Genomic DNA, 17,867 nt, shown 5'->3' with positions numbered 1-17,867 from the left:
TATGCAGGAAGAAATGGAGACTGTATGATGGTCATGTTCACTGCCCAGAGGTATTCTACTACACATCAGGCAACAGCACTAAAGTGTAAGACAAGTGGAAGTTGAGGGAAACGGGTCTGCGTGTGCAGATGCTGCTCCATCTTAGTTTCTCACAGGGGTGCTGCTTCCTTTCACCGTCTTCTTCAGATGGTGGTAGTTGGGCAGGATTTTCATGAGGAAGTCAAGCTGCAGAGTCTGAGGCTGCAAGACAAGAACCCCGTCCCTGGTTACACCCGCCTACGCACAAACCAACAGAACTTCGAGACAACTTCGGGCAAAGTCGAGCATCGGCGGACACTCACCTGGGGCTTTTCGCTCTGCACACGCCGGATGCAGTTTGAACCGTACACGACCGTGTTCTCCGGCACGACCTCGCACGTGTTGACCTGGCAGCACGCGCCGATGATGCACCCGCTGCTCAGGATTACGTTTCTCCCAAGATCAGCTGGGATTTAATATCAGCAAAGAGACACATTCAGAAAAATACACTGTACGAATATGAAATTTGCTCTCTTGTTACAACTGACACTTATTTTATCAACAAACAGGTTCTCAATTAAATCCTTACCATGATACATAGATACTGATATCATAAAGACATATACCATGATAGGTGATGCCATGTTGCACACTCCCAATAGTGTTTGCAGTACTTACCTTTAGACTCAATCACATTGTTGTCTCCTATTTTCAAAGCTTGAGAGACTGAGGAAGAACAGTTCAGGATTTAAACCTATGAATTAGCATTTTAAAGCAGTCAGTTGCCACCACTAACTATATCCTCATAACTCATACACACATAATATTTTCATGATGATCATTTAAAAGAATTGTGAGCAACACACGTGCTGAGTGGGACATGTAAACAGCTGAAATAAGCTTGCCAGTGCTCTCTGCTGGTCAAACCACATACTGGTGACCTCAAACACATCTCGGGTGTTTCTAAAGATGTACAACATAAATTCAGACACGCCTGCAATGACATAATATCTGAGTTTGTCAGTGTAGTTCTACTGCAGACAAATGCCCCTATATTCCTATTTGCATTGCAAAGGATACCGCATCCAACTTCAAACACATTATTTGCCCCAATTGTCATGGTTTTTGGTTCAACTCCCTCTGTGTCTGGCATGATATTCTCTGGATAACTACAGACAAAAACACATGGATGAGATTAGATGAAACTGCAATAGTCAAATATGGAAATTGAGTAGTAACAGACAGTGTACCTGTTGATAATAAGAGCCTGCTCCTCTATCAGATTGCCCTCTCCAATGATAATAGGCCCTGCCTCTGCTATGATCCGTGCTTTGGGGTGGACGACTGTTCTGGCACCTGTAGAAGTGAAAACACCCATTATCTCACTGAAGCAGCTGGATAAGTGGGGGGGAAAGGCGCTTATGGTGCTGAAGGTAAAAGCAAATTCTCACCAATGGTCACATCTCCTCTTATTTCACTCTCAACACACACAACAGCTCCAGCTGCAATTTTAGCACTGCGAGAGGACACGAAGAGAAAACTGTCACATTACAATTAACGAGGCATGACAATAAACAGACAATGACGGCAATTAAAGCGCCTCCATAATTATCCGTCCAGCCGATCTATAAATATGGGCGTCGCCATCGGTGATTTAGCAGGATTATTAAAAGATGAAACGCCATTTTATTGCCTGCGAGCTAAAAAAAAAAAAAATGTTGAATAATATACTCATGATGTAAAATGTTGACGCGGATCTGATGCAGGCGATCTACCTTTTCTGTGCCATGATTTGCTTGGCGTCTGTCATCCCTGCGATGATGAGTAAATAACATGAATGTATCGATGGTTGATTACTAATCCTGGCGCGGAGCGGGAGCTCGGCGGTCGATTGAGTTCGTCTAAAAGCAGCCAGCCCGACGCTGTGCTGCCCTCTACTGTGTGTTTGAAGGTGCAGACAGGCAATGGAGGAACAATTGAGATGATTTACTCAAGTAAAAGTAGCTGTGAAAATACTCCACGTTAAAAGTACTGCGATTAAAACCAGATAGTCAGCAGTGGAATGTAAAACCAAGTACATTTACTTAAGTAGTGCATTTTAGTACAAATTCAAGGTACTTGTAAGTCACATGAGCATCTACTCCACCTCACCTCAGAGGTAAATGTGCTACTTTTTAACTCCACTACATCCATGTGAGAGATTTAATTACTTTACAGATTTCAATTTCATCCTCCTCCTGTCAAGTGAAACCTCCAAGTGTATCTCCAAATTTTGGTGATTTTGAACTTGAATGTTTCTGATTAACTTCAGGATGAAGTGAGGAAAATCTCCTGCTTCTTAAGCTAAATAAACTATTTGAAACCCTCCTTGAACTGGCTGTAAATGATGATGAAGCAGAAAACAGGAGGTTTTTCTGATGAAAAGTGGACTTTTTTTTAAGACACAAGTGCTGATAATACTAATGTACTTTCACTTAAGTAGTATTGATACTTTTACTTAAATAAAGGATCTGAATTCCCCGCCTCTGCTGACCAGCATCAACTAATCATTAACTGTACACTCTACATTAACTGTTTTTTTCTTATTGCAGTGTCACTTTGTGTCCTGGAGGGAGCATCAGTTACCAATGAATGGAGAAGAAAGAGTTGTAGAATAAACCTGATACACTTAGTTTATGTGCTGATGAATGAAAATCATTTTGATATTGTTTTTATATTCCTCTGCAGACTTGTATGTAAATGCATCTTGGTAGCAGCTTAACATCTGGCGAGGAAATGTGTTTATTTTAGTTAAATGATGGTCAAATAAGTCTGTACATGAGGATTCAAATGGATGTTAATGAGAGCCAGTCGTCCTCTGATGTGACACTAACAGCCTCCTCTCTTGCTGCTGATTCTGGTCACACAGTCTTGTTTTGAATAGTTATTTGGAGCGATGATTCCCTCCTACATGGGATGGGAATTGTGTCAAACAAACCAGAGTTCACTAAAATAAAACAGGAAATTTAACAATACCCTGTTTTCAGAATAAAATGTACTACAAAATGTGACGTGGGTGTAGCTTGTATTGAATGTATTTATATTCAGTCTGTTTAACTGGCTAGACAAATACTAAGGCATTTTGCCAAAAGGAAAAAAAGAAAAGAAAATACCACTTTGACTGGCTGAAAGTAAGGGTCTTTCTGATTGGTCGAAAGAAAGAACCACTCTGATTGGCCTGAGGGAAGGAAGCACTCTAATTGGTCAAGTGAAGGAAGCAATCTGATTGGCTGAAAGAAAGAACCAATTTGATTGGCCAGAACTGAGGGGCCCTTTGATTGGCTGAAAGAAAGTAGCACTCTGATTGATCAAAAGAAAGAACTAATCTGATTGGTTGATAGAAAGAAGCCCTATAATTGATCATAAGAAAGATTCACTCTGATTGGCCAAATTAAAGGAGCACTCTGATTGGCAGAGAGAAAGACGCAATCTCATTGACCGAAAGTAAGGCGCTCGCTGATTGGCTGAAAGAAAGAAGCCCTTTGATTGACAATTTTGCCAACTTAGTAAAGTTACGTTTTAGTTTAGCTTTTTGTCTTGTTTAGTCTTAGGTAAGTTACTCTTCCAAAAAGTTAAAACATTAAGCAAGTGTGACTGAGGACCACTGCTCAGTGTGGACTGTTCTACTACTACTACTCTAAATAACATTATGCCGATCTGATCTACAGTGGAGATTCACGTGGATGCTCAGTTTCAGGCTGCGACCTTTATTTTGAAATTCTCTCCCGGAAGTGCTGCCCCTCGCTGTGTCTGACTTTGTGGCCGCTGAGTTTTGAAGGAGAGCGGCTCGGCTCTTCAGCTCCTCGGAGGAAAAGTGAGCCTCGGACGGGAACACCTGAGCCCGCCTGTCTTAATTGGACCTTCGCCTGTTTAAAAAAAATAATAATAAATTAGCTTAAAAGCGCAGTTAGCATGCGGAGAAAACACTCCAGCTCTGGATATCTGTATTTTTCTCTGAATGGGAGCGAAGAAGCGCAGCCGGCTCGCTGAATTTCGTGCGTTTAGCTTGTTTCAACTTTGTGGAAATATGTAAGTGTGACACATGAGCCTGTAACATGGAGCAGTCGGCTACTCTCGACATAGAGACGCTGAAGGTAAGCTGACAACGGAGGAAAAGTGTGTGTTTGATGTAAGTTTAAAAGGACTGAGTGTCACATTATAGCAGAGGAAAGTTTTCTTAACCTTTATATAACAGGACAGGAGGATACTTAATGTCATGTATGAATTATTTCTCCTGCTATTGTTTTATTCAACTCACTCATGAGCCTTCTTTGCAACAGGTGCACCGCCTGCTTCAATCGCTCCATTATAAACCCCAGCTAATTAAAGATGAATGGAAAGTGTCGGCTCATAATTTTGCAGTGGTTGCATCTCTCTCCAGGCAGGACCATGATGATTAATAACCACTGACCAGCGCTCCAACACCTCAGGCAGCCAGCCTGGAGTTTTTTTTTTTTTTTTTTTATACATATCTCCCTCTCTACACTACACCTCATATTCTATGCATCCTCCTCTTCAAGAATCACAGTAATGTGACAGCCTATGAATATTCTGCCTGCATGCTTTCTCATTATCATTCCAGTCTAGCAGGGGAGGCAGTAACCTCTGGGTACAGTATGTGCATCTCGGCTCCGTGCTGCAGTGCAAAAAGCAGCTCGGTGTCAGAAACCCACACAGCACTGCTACTGTTTGCCTGTGCACTGGAGTCCATCCATTGGCCTGCTGCGCACACACACACACACACACACACACAAACTCTCACAGTCACACACACACACACACACTCACAGAGCTCTGGGCTTAGCAGTTGGGTCATGCTTATCAGTCAAGAAATCACTCCTGTCTCCAAGCTGATCCAGCACTTCCTACTTAGTGACAAGTCTGCAAGTTTCAGCTAATTTGTCATGCTTAATGTGAGTTATGTGCTTTTTTTTTTTTTTTAATCGCAGGAAGGTGATTTAAAAGTGAAATAATCCACTTCCTTTTTTTTTTTTTAAGCATGCTTCGTAGCGTTATTTTTGTTGATAATGCCGCGCTCAGTCATGCACTTCCCCTGTGCATGTTCATCTTATGAATGCAAATGACGCCTATGGGGTGCTGTCCAAAATGGCCCTGTTGGCTCTCCAAGGATTTGCTAGGGATTAGCAAGGAAAGCTAGTGTACTGTGGAGAAGTGTCTGTTTACATCAGCAGTTTGTCGTCTTCTCCCTCCCCGCCGGAGCCATCATCGACACCGAGGGAAGGAACTGACAGAGCTGCGAATGTTTGAGACTTAACACAACCAGCTCTCGACATCAATCAATGATGCGAAGGTCAGGGGTGCAGCATGCCGACGAGGTTTGTTGCACACTTTTGTGTTGCACAGTACAAATATTTCTCGCACAAGTGTCGTCACAAGCAGGCTACATGGGACCGCAAAAGGGCGTTTTGTCTGAAAAGGCCTCTTCAGAGAGTCTGTGATGTTCAGTCTTGTTTGCTGGGTGCTCTGATCGAACAGCTGCGACCTTTCGTCGTGCCTGACTTACTGGAGATCTTTGATCCCCGCCGCTGTCGTGCTTACCGCGGGGTTACCTTGAAGGAAATGCACCGCCGTCCATCCATAAAGGGCAAGCATGCAGCAAAAGATGAGGCCATTGATGAGCTCCACTGATGTTGTAACTCCACCAGAAATGATGGAGCCACAAAAATTGGATTTCACAGCGCGATGACTATTGACAGCAGTGCCCTCTCTCACATGCTTGATTGTTACATCAACTAAATGTGAAATGGTTACATCAATGCACTGAGTTGCACATTTGTGAAGTGTAATTGGCTTTCCCGGTTGCAGTCGCATATTCGGGCTCCTCTGTCTCTTTGATTGGACTTTCTGTCAAACTGAAAAGCCCACAGAACCTAAATGACTATGTGCTCGAATGCTGTATGCCAGACAAGTAGCATGATTGTGTCCATCCCTTTTCCCTGTTGCTGCATCAGCGATTGTGCAGTGTTCATATGCAACATGGGGGAGTCGGAGCGTTAGTCATTAGTGCACCTCAAATGCTTTCTTACCTCCAGCTGGGGCGGCCCGGTGGGACTCCTGTAGCACCGCTGAGAGAGAGAGAGAGCCGATTTGCTGATTAACATTATCAGGCATTAATAACGTCTCATTTTCTTTCATCAGGGGCTTCTCAGCTGCATTTTGCTGCCTCTGCAGCATGTCACTGTTTGATCAAAACAGCATGTAGAATATCACCCTCTACGCTAATTGGTGAAGATGAGGCTTGCTGGCAGAGGGAAGGGACTGCTGGGTAATTGCTGGCTTTGCCTGGATCCAGCTGTAACGTCTGTAGTCAAAGCTCTGAGGACCCTCTCCCCCAGCCCACCAGCAAGAAGGAAAGTGACGCAGAGCTCAGCACAAACTTGGAAAAAGCATTGATGAAGTACAACAAATCCACGTCTTTTCCAGCGCAGCACATGAGAAAGAGAGCAGTTTTTATGGCTATTGTACCTTGGAGAGGCAAGTTACTGTGTAGGTGTGTAGTTTCTATTAATAGACACTACATGTAATCAGGACTGTAGGTGGTAAACCATCCGTAGCTTTGAGTAGATTTCAGACCCATCTGCTCGTGATGATCTGTCAACGCTTGTCTCGAGCGTACTAGAGCACATCTCGACAATTTCATCATAGATGGAGCTGCACAACCGTGCCCAAACAAGCCTTTGTGGATGAGGACTGCAGACACTCAGAGTAATTGTTGGACTGGAAAAGGTGTTCTCATCTTGTTTGTCTGAGTGGGGGGGGAAATGGTCTGCAGACTTTTTGTGATTGGAAGTTTGAGTGTTGAGATATTATTAGACTCAGACTTGATCTTGTTGTTTTCAACAGGATAAGTTGCATTATTTAAGCATACTTTATTTATATATTTAAGCAAAACACTATTGATAAAATTAACCAAATACTTAGAAATACGTTAACATAATTTTGCTTTATCTGGAACAGAACAGCCTTTGCTTTCCAGCAGCTTATTCCTAAACTGTACAGTATGTTACAGGATACAGGACCATTTTTGGAACAAGTAAAACAACTAACTAACTTATTAATCATGGGTTGTTGTCTTTAAGTAAAATCCTTGTGCGAATAGATTTGTACATTAAGTCTGTAAAAACTAGTGCATCAACTTTTGGCACAACAAAGGCTGGGGAAAAAAAAACATTGATCTAATTCGTTATTTGGTGAAGGAGGATTTACTAAATGGTGTCAGACTCCATCTGATCTCATCAAACCGCTTGATAATATCTTAGCGATTTGTACGAGGACACAGGATCATTTTGTAAGATGACAACAGAGCATCTGTTGTCGGCAGCAGGCCTCCGAGGCGCTGGAAACTCCTCAATGTTCAGCAGTGCAGTTCTTTTACTCTGGATTTTTGGCTCCCAATTTTTAGCAAAAACTTTCAAGAGCATTTGTGCCCTCAACATAATTCTCTGTTGTAGAATTTACTTTGCTTATATCCTCCCCAACTTATCATCTTGTGAGCCCTTAGATTAGTCTCATGACCCCCTGTGGGTTCCCCCTCGTCCAGGTTAGAAACGGCTAACCATATATGTCACCACCATGTATGTATGTTTTTTTTTTGTTTTTTTTCTTTTTATTCATCCTTGCATTTCATTTCCTTCCCCTGAATGACTGGCTTCTGTTTTGTTTGTCCAAAGTAACAGTCAAATCTTTGGAGTGGACTTGGGCTGGTTGATTTTCTGGTTTGAGATGTCTGTGGTGGTTCTCAGTGTGATTTATATGGGATTCTCACAGTTTATTGAAAACTGCGGTATGAATAAACCAAGGGTGGTAAGAGATTTACAGTTGTTTCTTGTCCAGTCCAACTGACTGTCCATTGCTGCTTCATTAAAGGTGCCAAAATATCATTTGTCTAGTTTTGAAGTGGTCATAGCCACTATGTGGACACGAATTCTCCCTCCGTTCGTTGACAGTGCTTTTGCATATAAGGTGTTGATCGTCAGACCCACTGAAGCTGACACATACTGATAAATGGGATTCAGCATAGTGTGACGTGCCTGCACTGCTCGCCTTGTAATCAATATTTTGTTTCTCAAAAGTCAATGTTGCTTCTCGCACCCGCTGCAGTTGGACATCTCGATCAGTCCAGTCCAGCGTGTGTTTGTGAGAGTCAGCTGTGACCGGCATGCTGAAGTGACAGATTGACAAAACGCCAGCCACTATGCACTCCTCCATTTGCTCTGTGAATAACCAAGCTTTAGGAGGCATGACTCGACCAGGGTAATATATGCATTAAAACTCTTGCAAAGAAATCACAGGATCCACTAGCGTTAGGAACAGTGGGTTGCCATAGAAATTACAAGTGCTGAAGTTTCCCCTAGCAACAGTGGATTGAAAATAGACTGAATCTGTCCAGCAGGGGCATGGCTGTAGACTAAGAGACTGGCTTTAAACTGTTTTTTTTTTCTTGGTGTTGTTTGAATGTTTTTGTATAAGTTTTGAGCGTCTCGGGTTCCATTTAAGTGTAAGAACTTTTGATGAGCCTGGAAGATGATCAGCAGCAGCACATATGGTTTTACTGAATGTTGCGTGCGAGGCATCTTGTAACATTGTGCAGAGTCGTCGTCGTAAAGTCTTGTGTGACACCACATTGAGAGTTAATATTCAGTCTATTGTATAAGCACCTCTCACAGCGCTCTTGTCCCTCAGCTGTATCGCTGGTTAAATTGGAATCACTGACATTTCTAGGCCAGCGAAATGGGTCATTTGTATTTGCTGCAAAGTCGCCACATCCATTTGTGAGACATCTGCCACCACTGGCAGACGTGACCTAAACTGTTCATCCAAGGAAACAGTCACTTAAGGAGAGGATTAAGTTGTGAGCCAGTGGTAAAGCTGCGGAAGACTCTTGTTAGATGCCATGCTTGAAGAGCGTTCGCCTGTGTTGTTGTTGTTGTTCTGGTTTAGAGATTGTCCAATCATTCGTGCCTGCCGTTCAAGCAACGGGGTCAGTAATAGGAAGACTTGGAAGTACAGTTTGGTTCACTACCCAAATGTTATATTTGATGGCTTAGAATTTCATACAATAGGCAGATAAAATTATCGATTAATACTTGTTGAAATCGAGTTTTGATTGCATTCTTTCAATTAGGTTGCCATAGGAAACTGTGATGGGCATTTTTTTGCAGTTTTCTGACCAATTAATGGTTAAAACCTGTGAGCAAAATTAGACTTGCAGCCACAAAGTAAAGGCTGCAGGATTTCTAAATGTCTGAAAATGGAGGTGTTACTGTGAACAGCCTGAAGGACATATGCTTATTGCCAGCACCGGCCTTTCATCAGTTTAAAGGCCACACATGGCGCCCGATGCACTTTAACGCAACTTTACAAACCCAGATTCAGTGTCTGTTTTTTTTTTTAATCACCAGGCTTCATCAACTATTCTCCCATGTAAATTATGTTTCTTATAATTTATAAATGATATTAATTTATTGCAGCAGTAACAATAAGCATCACAAGCTGCGATTGTCTCGTTCACACTGACACTCTCTGAAGCAAGTTACCTGCACGTGTGTCTAAACTGTTGAGGCAAAGAGGTGCACAGGAGACACTTTCTGCCCCTTTTTAAAGCATGGTCAAGTACGTTGGTTCCTCTTGGAGGCAGTCCTTTGCTTGCTGAGCTAAAGTGTGTCGTCTTCCTCTGCCACAGTTAATGAGACCCTGTCAGGAAAAGCATACAATCTAATGATACCTGCCATCAGTGTCCTACGCTAATGACGTGCTGACTCTGAATAAAGCATGTGGAGCATGGATTCTGACTTCGGGGGTCCCAGTGGGAAAATTGTGCACAGGTGTGTCAATTATAGATGTGTGTTCCATGCAATTAAAGCAATTTATACTGGCGGGATAAATTAAAAGTTTCTCCTTGGGAGTATGAGGAACCTTTTAAAAAATATTTGACATAATTGGACATAATAAAATATTCTGCAGCTGCTGGATATTTTATCTCGGTTTGTACATGCAGGCACTTTGCTTTATTCATTATCTATGCAAGAGAGTGGGATGGCAGCCCGCCTCAGTATGAATTCATCTCAACAACGCCTGAACAGAACAGTTCAGAGCTCAGCCAGCCTCGTACCCTGTGATGGGTAGTTTCACACTGTCAGCCCACAGTCACGATCGGCTGGAGAACAGCAACTGCTCGCTCTCGCCTGGACGACCACACTTGACAGACATCATCCCCTCTGATCTCAGATCAGAGCTCCTATGTAGCAGCTTCTCAGTGTCTGGCAGGCACTTAGTTACTCAGGCAGAGTGGAGAACATTTCTCTGGCACAAATTGATCCTTTTGTCTCGTAATCCACAACCTGTTTTCATTAGCACTGAGTGGAAGAAAAGCAGTCGATAATTTGCTCATAATGTGAGGTTTTGTGTGTGAAGACTGGGCTGTAGAGAGACCCTTAAGTAATGAACTGAGTGCCTGTGGCAACCGTCTACATCATCTTCACATCTCCTCACATGGCTCCATAAAGCCTGATTAGGACATATGGCATGTGAAATATTTTCCTGTGACAGATTGATGGGCTGTAACATTATAAAGATCTCAGCTAGAGGGGAGCGGTACACAGGCAGGCTACAGGAAGCTGTCACTCATGGTGACTTTCTTTGTGAACACGGGGATCCAGTTTGACAAAATGTCAACATGCAATTAGCATTGTAAACAAAGCTATGGCACATTATTAAATCAATACAAATCATTGTAGATTACATACATTCAAGCAGAAATACCAATGACCTTGTTTTTCAGGACTAACTTGCATATATAATCTCATATTTATAATGTCATGATTAGTCAATTAGTGTCTAGATTTGGTTGCTGATTTCTGCTTATTGGTTTGAGAAGAAGTGTAAATATGCTCTTTTAGGAGTTCTTCCACTTCTGAGCCAGGTATTCCCACAACTGATCACTAACTTGTAATCTATTAATCTTGAGTGATGATTCCTCTTTCCTGCAGTGGAATGAAACACACCATATTTTGTTTTTTGTTTTTCCAGAGTGGGCACCTCTGCTTTGGTATCTCTTGGCAAAAAAAAGTCACCCAAATGACCTTCTTTTAGGCTCTGAGCATGATGAATTACTCTGCCACTGTTTCCATTTCTAGAAGTGTTAAGGGTCGGTGCACACAACCTGAAAACAACTGAAAGTAGCAACCTTTATTCAGAATTTATAAAAAATTCTTGTGATTTACTGATCGAAATATCCTCATTTAATTTCGGAGCATGTATATTTCAGGCTGTAGTAACACTCCAGCTCACATTCACGCCATGCTCTCACCTTTTGTTCTTTTATGTGGTAACACCACTTTTCACAAATTGTAGAATTACACAGCCATGCCTCAGCTCAGAGTCATTTTTAGATCTGCGTGCAAGGTAATAACCACTTGCACTATGTGACTGCTTCTGTGGAGTGAATATTTTGACAGCCAGCTAACCCAAAGGCTTGCGTGTGTGTGTGTGTGTTTGTTTTTCAGATTACCCAAGAGCAGTTTATCCTCGCATCCCAGTCTCTGCATCTCCAGCGCCCTGGCTGTGATGCCGTTTACCCAGTGGGTCTGTACGGCTGGAGGAAGAGATGCCTGTATTTCTTTCTGCTGCTGCTCCTGGTCACCATGATAGTTAACCTGGCCCTCACAGTCTGGATCATAAAGGTCATGAATTTCTCAGTGGTGAGTACAGCACGGCATCGTCCACAATAAAGCTGAGCCTGTTGGGTATTAACTTAATAATATGCAACACGACTCAGTGTCTCCTTTGCTGCTTTTTTTATTATGAAGCAGTGCCCAGTTTATGAGAGACTTTACACTCCCTGTTCTTCACAACTGGTCTTTCCTGGAATTGGCTGCAGTTAATGATTATTTTCATTATCACTTCATCATAACTGTTTTTTGTCTATAAAATATCAAAATACAGAGTCAGAAAAAGAGGTTAAGTTTAAGAGGCTGGAGTTTGTAAGCCAAATATTTGCTTAATAAATTACTTGCACAATCAGTTAACTATGAGTTTTGTGACTGATTAATTTTCCGTCGATTAACTAATCGATTCATGGACTAGTATTTGAGAACTAGTCCACTGGAACAAAAGAGGAGATTTTTGTCTAGATGGATGGATGGATGTATAGTTTTGGTTAAATGTACAAAGAATTTGTTAGTAAGTGTGAGCAGCTGGTATAGCTGGACAAAAAAAGATCACATTACAGAAACCACAACAATTCTTTGACAACTGAAATCTACACAGTAAAGGCTGCTTGGCACCAAAGATGGTTTTAACTTGAGTTTTGGGATATTGTAAAGCGTAATGATCAGTTTGGTAATTCCCTACTGAAGTCTTCAAGACAAATACTACAAAAAGCATTTAGCTACACTTCTGCAGTTTAAGATCATTTATTTATCCAACCATAGGCACGAGAAATTTGGAAAAGTGAAAATTAAACAGTAAGCCTTCAGTGCACAGCAAGATTCGATATCACATGAAACACAGCGAGGGGAAAAACAATTAATTTCTCTGTCATACTTTTAAATTCTCAAAAGTATGACATGGATTTCAAACAAACTGATGAAAATGAAGCCTAACCAATAATGAGTAGCCTTTAGTCTCTTTTGGGCTTTTGTTAAAATAACATCAATATCAATGTCAATCTACTACTTAGCTCGGTTCAGCGTCTCACAGCCCAAGTGGAAGAATTTATTCATGCAGGCGTCCGCTCTCATGCTGTATGCTCTGTCTCATCTGGATTTGATAAAGAATTAGCCAAAACTTGGCAGCAGGGCCGGCTGACACAGAATGTGTTAATCTCAGACGCAAAACCAAACTGGCAGATGCTACGAGCTCCTGTGACATTTCCAGGGACAATACACACAATTTAGCAGTTTGTCAACAAAGTCGCGATGGCAGCATCCCTCCTTTTGTGACGGATGCGTCCCCTGACTATTGCTATCACTCCTCTACTCCTTCGCCTCCCATCAGTCTGTGTCATGAGTAAAAGACCTTATCAGTGCTGTTGGTGTCGCTCCAGAAAATGTACTTCGCTGCTCCCCATCTCTCAGGACTCAGACAGCTCAATAAGTAAACACGTGCCAAACTCTACACCCCGTTGTACTGGTATTATGGTCTGTTTTGAGCAGCTGCTGCATGTCCTGGTATGAGGCGTCAGTGGGCAGGATGTCCTCACCTTAAGTCCCTGTGTTTGACACATGTATTGGACAAGCTCCACAGCTGCTGGATCCTACGCTTCCTGAACTGCATCTTATTGTTAGATCCTCAAATCATAGTTTGAAGTGTAATTACCCTGACATCAGCGACATCTGAACTACATACATGTCAACAAACTGTTTTGCAGAATGGCCGTGAATGCACCACTGCTGGCAGCTGCAACAAAATAAAATCCAATATTCACACCGATACAGACAATTCAGCCCATGTTCCTAGCCCAATAATGAATATGTAATGCTTATTTATATGCTTTAAATGCTGCTAGCTTTTGTCAAAAGCAAATTCTTCCAGTTGTCATGGAATCAGACACATTGCCTGTATCTGCTCATCCAGGCCTTTAGCATGTCATGACTGACTGTCGTAACGTCCTCCTGTTTGTCCTGCCTCCCACCCACTCGTCTGACCGAAGGCAGCTTGTGCTCAACTCCTCACACCCACCACATCACCTCCACTTCAGCATAGGAGTGACTTTAACGTTTGGCTGCCGACATACAAAGTAACTCCACACAGCCCCACCCACCTCCTCCGCTCCTCTGACTTTGTCCTCCTGTCTGTCCCCAGTCCTGACTCTCTACCACGAATGATGGAGCTCTCCTCGCTGTGCGCCGCCTCTATAATTCACTATCTCCATCCATTTGTGCTGCTAGCACTATGGACTCTTTCAACACATCCCTCAGGGGCTCATCTGTTCACACACATCCTCACAAAGCTGCTCTCAAACTCCACTTTGCTCATTGTGGTGTGGCGAGACATACACTGTCCAGTTTCTGCTGAAGTATATACCGCCAAAATCAGGCCTTGAATAATATAAACATGAGGTGAAAAATATGCAGTGGAGTTGCAGAGTCATGCCTCATTTTATATATTCTTTGCAGTTTTATATAACTGTAATGTGACGTATTTCCTGTTAACCTGAACAGCAAGGAGACGTAAATGTAAACCAGTTGGTTACTAGTAGACAAAGGCAGTCTGATCTAACAGGATGAACTAAAAGGCAGGATTGCTGAAAAGTTGGGATAACTTTTACTGGTTGGTCCTTAATAAAGATGCACTGTTTTTCCAGAAAGTGCCCGTTTTGTGGGATCTTTAAATAGTTGTAGCAGGAAATGTGCAGGTGAAACAGATTTCGTCAACAATGGCTCAGCTCCATTAAGTGTGCAGTGCGACCCTGGAACTGGCTCACCTGAATGGAATGAAGTTGTTTTTAATGTCCTCAATTACACCGCTGTTTTTTTGGCTATGACTGCTGTGAAAAAACCTTTTGACATGGTTCACGACACCCAAAAACACTTAGCTGAGAGATCAGGCTGCCAGACTAAAATAATTTACAGGAAACAGCCTGCTTAGAAGCTATTAAAGAATCATACTGCTGGTTTTGCACATTTTAGGCCATTTACTCCAAATCATTTGTATTTAAAATCAAACCATGCTGCTGTGTTTTACATCGTCCAGGCAGCCACTGCCTTCCAATCGTGTGAATGAAAATGAATTAGTAAGCTGTAGAGTCGTGGAAGGTAATCACAATGGACATCAAATCTGTACTAACTAATTATGAGGTAATTAATTTTTTTTTTTTTCAAACCAATCTGCCCTTAAACTGTAGTACAGAGCTGCAATAAAACTCATGGTGACAGATTACAGACAAGTTTCAAATGGCCACTAGCTGATTTTCATACCAAATAACAAAGTACTGAAATGAATGATAGTTGCTAAGAAAATACAAAAAAAAACTTCTAAGGTGCTAAAACCTGAAAACAACGTTATCATTTTTAAGATTGGCCTCTGAAAGGCTCATTTAGTCAGGTTTTTGATGCATACAGTCCAATCCAACTTAGGTATCAAATCTGATGCTTCAAATGAAGATATCTACCAACAATAACTACCAATACAATACCATAGCTGTAGTTTTCCCATAATAAAAAGCTCACTGCATTATCTTATAACATGCAGCCTCCTGTGACTGAATAAAGGCAACTGATTGTGGAAAGACTGAGTTTTGTTTTGAATGACGAGGAAACCGTTTTTTAACATGGATTGGTCAGACTGATCAGTCAGCCAATCAGCTTTATCTGTTTGATGGAACTATTCTGTGTTTTTTCACACCAAGATTTTTTTTTTCTTCAAATTATTACTCTTATAACAACTACAACACAGCAGCCACTACTACTACTGTACTGTCCCCACTAATAATGCAAATTTAAATAATGTAAACATCATGCCGAGCTAACTTAAGTAAATCTGCACTACCATCTGATACTTGATTCTGTTATTTTCACGAGCCTCTTCAGCATTCACATCCACAGCTGCCACATTAGCCTGGTTCTCCTCAGTCTGCCTCCCACTGCATGCAGCCTGTCACTCTGACACCACTGAGTGTCTGTGGCATTGTCACTTCGATGTCATGTCCTACTTCTTCGCTGTCACTCAGCGTTGCTGCCTGTCCACCGGCCCGCCTGGCTTGCAGCAACTCCTGCTCTTCATAATGCAGTTTAACGAAAGCGGGATTACATTTTTATGCATCTGGGAAGCTATAATCCCTTTGAATCAAATCAGGAAAATTGGCACTGCCTGTCACGACATCACTGATGATCATGATTATGTTTCAGGATGGAATGGGAAACCTGCACCTGAACCAGGACGGGATTCGCCTGGAGGGGATCTCTGAGTTTCTCCTGCCTCTGTACGTGACTGAGATCCAGTCCAGAAGGGTAAGTTGCTCCCTTTGCTTTTCTCAACAACTTCAACTTTGCCTGTTGATCAATACTCTGTAGCGGTGATTAGCTAAGAATAACTACCATCGACTGAAACTGATGTGAAAAGCTGTCGTGTGGAAAGATCTCTCCAAAGCCACAGACGAGCTGATATTGATCTCACAGTGTTGAGGAAGTTATGATCAATTCATTAACAACAAAGGCCAACTTCCCTCTGAGCTCTGACGTGACGATACTTTGATGTTACCTTATACTTGTGCCTGGATAGGAGAGATTACACTCTTTCTCCCCCTCTGTCCTCTCCTCCTCCTCCTCATTTCCTGTCATCCTCCAACAGTGCACTATCAAGGCCTCCCATCGGCAGGAGATGGGTAATAGGCTGCCTCTCGGCTCCTCTCAGGCCACATACAACCCTACGGGAGATTACAGACGATTACTGAGGGACCAGAGTCCCCCTGCTGGATTTCCAATCAAGCCCACGCGATAAATTCCCCTCTTCCACTTCCTCCCTCCTCTTTCTCCTCTTTGATGTTTAGTAGATTAACCAACACAGCTCCAGTGCAAAGTTGATACAAATTTCCTTCTCCCACACGAATCACAGACGCTGAGTTGGATCATCCCCTTTTTCAGTGATTAGGCATGGTGCAGAAAGCAATTTCAAGCACTGGAAGCTGGGGTTCCATGTAAATTTGATTTTTGAGGGACGTCGACTGAGGAAGTGGCTCGATAGTGGGTACAATTTGCCACAGCAGATTGAGAAACAACTTGGAATTGCCCACTCTTGCTCTTTGATGTTCTAGTTGGAGCTAAATGTTTATTTAAATAACAGTGGCGTAGTTGGGAATAGCAAACACCTCAAGGCCATAGCAGACGCCCAAACTGAACATCGGACAAAGCCAATATTTCATTCCCCGGTGCAATACCACCTGCAGACATTTTTACTGTCTTGTTTTACAGACGTGCTGTGCAGTGGCCCCCTTATCTACCAGCAGCAGAGATATTTGCAGGACAAAAATCTCTGTGGGTCACTCGATATTTCTCACCTGAGAAAATATGTCAAGCACTACAAGAGTGGGGATTATGGTTATCCAATGAGTTTACACCACAGCGCACAGTGCTGTTCTTCAGTCAGATAACCACCATTGATCAATAAGCCATTACCACAAACAGCAGTGACCGCTGTAGTGCACCACAGATGTCTTCCAGTTAAATATAGCATGTTTTTTTTGCTTTTTTCCGTTCTCCAGTTCTTCAGTTTCCGTTCGCACAGTCGTGGCTGAACTCAAAGTAGCTTTAGTTTTACTTCTCACGGATCAATCGGCACTTTGAATCTTCATTAATGACTGAAGCCATCATCCATGCATACCAAGTGGAAATAGCTAGCTCCCTCTGAGTTTTTGGCAGGAACTGTGATAGCTGGCAGCAAATTACAAGCTAAGTAGCTCCTTTTAAAACCGTCCTCTCAGTAGCATGTTGTGAAATGAGAGCTGGTAACTTTGCACATACGGTTTACACTGGTTACAATCCCTGCCAAAAATGGAAAAATGCAGATTTTTTTTTTTTCCACCTTTCTCATCACTTTATCAGCACTGTCTTGTCTGTTGTTACGAGGCATATGTTTTTATGTATTTCTGAAGGGAAATCATATTCTGTCATGCAGGCCAATTTTGTAGCTATATTTGATAGTATTTTCAGTTCAGCTTTATATGTCACTGCAAGGAGCAATTGTATGCAGCAGTTTGCCATCCACATCAAGAGTAAAGGGGAGTAAGGAACAGATGGAAATACAGATACTCAAAGCTGCCCTAATCACAATGTTTATGTTACCAATGGATT

General features: G+C 42.3%; 2 protein-coding genes across 3 annotated transcripts in view; one reads left to right on the top strand and one right to left on the bottom strand.

Moving 5' to 3' along the window:
- LOC139222735 (uncharacterized) overlaps positions 1–1,850 on the bottom strand; it is a 43,107-nt gene extending 41,257 nt beyond the window's left edge. For both annotated transcript variants that reach the window (XM_070854581.1, XM_070854583.1), the window contains exons 1-7: positions 1,794–1,850; positions 1,470–1,534; positions 1,269–1,374; positions 1,099–1,187; positions 697–744; positions 342–484; positions 175–240 (exon numbers count right to left, since the gene is read on the bottom strand). In XM_070854581.1, the coding sequence (XP_070710682.1) occupies positions 175–240; positions 342–484; positions 697–744; positions 1,099–1,187; positions 1,269–1,374; positions 1,470–1,534; positions 1,794–1,828 (552 nt within the window). In that variant the 5' untranslated portion in view covers positions 1,829–1,850. The remainder of the gene's footprint in view (positions 1–174; positions 241–341; positions 485–696; positions 745–1,098; positions 1,188–1,268; positions 1,375–1,469; positions 1,535–1,793) is intronic.
- Positions 1,851–4,042: 2,192 nt separating this feature from the next.
- LOC139222802 (zeta-sarcoglycan-like) overlaps positions 4,043–17,867 on the top strand; it is a 32,739-nt gene continuing 18,914 nt past the window's right edge. The window contains exons 1-3 of the mRNA XM_070854671.1: positions 4,043–4,151; positions 11,583–11,777; positions 15,927–16,028. Of these exons, the coding sequence (XP_070710772.1) occupies positions 4,113–4,151; positions 11,583–11,777; positions 15,927–16,028 (336 nt within the window). The 5' untranslated portion in view covers positions 4,043–4,112. The remainder of the gene's footprint in view (positions 4,152–11,582; positions 11,778–15,926; positions 16,029–17,867) is intronic.

Source organism: Pempheris klunzingeri, chromosome 23 (assembly GCF_042242105.1).
Source record: "Pempheris klunzingeri isolate RE-2024b chromosome 23, fPemKlu1.hap1, whole genome shotgun sequence".
NCBI classification, from domain to species: Eukaryota; Metazoa; Chordata; class Actinopteri; order Acropomatiformes; family Pempheridae; genus Pempheris; species Pempheris klunzingeri.
This window is presented reverse-complemented; position numbering and strand designations above follow the sequence as displayed.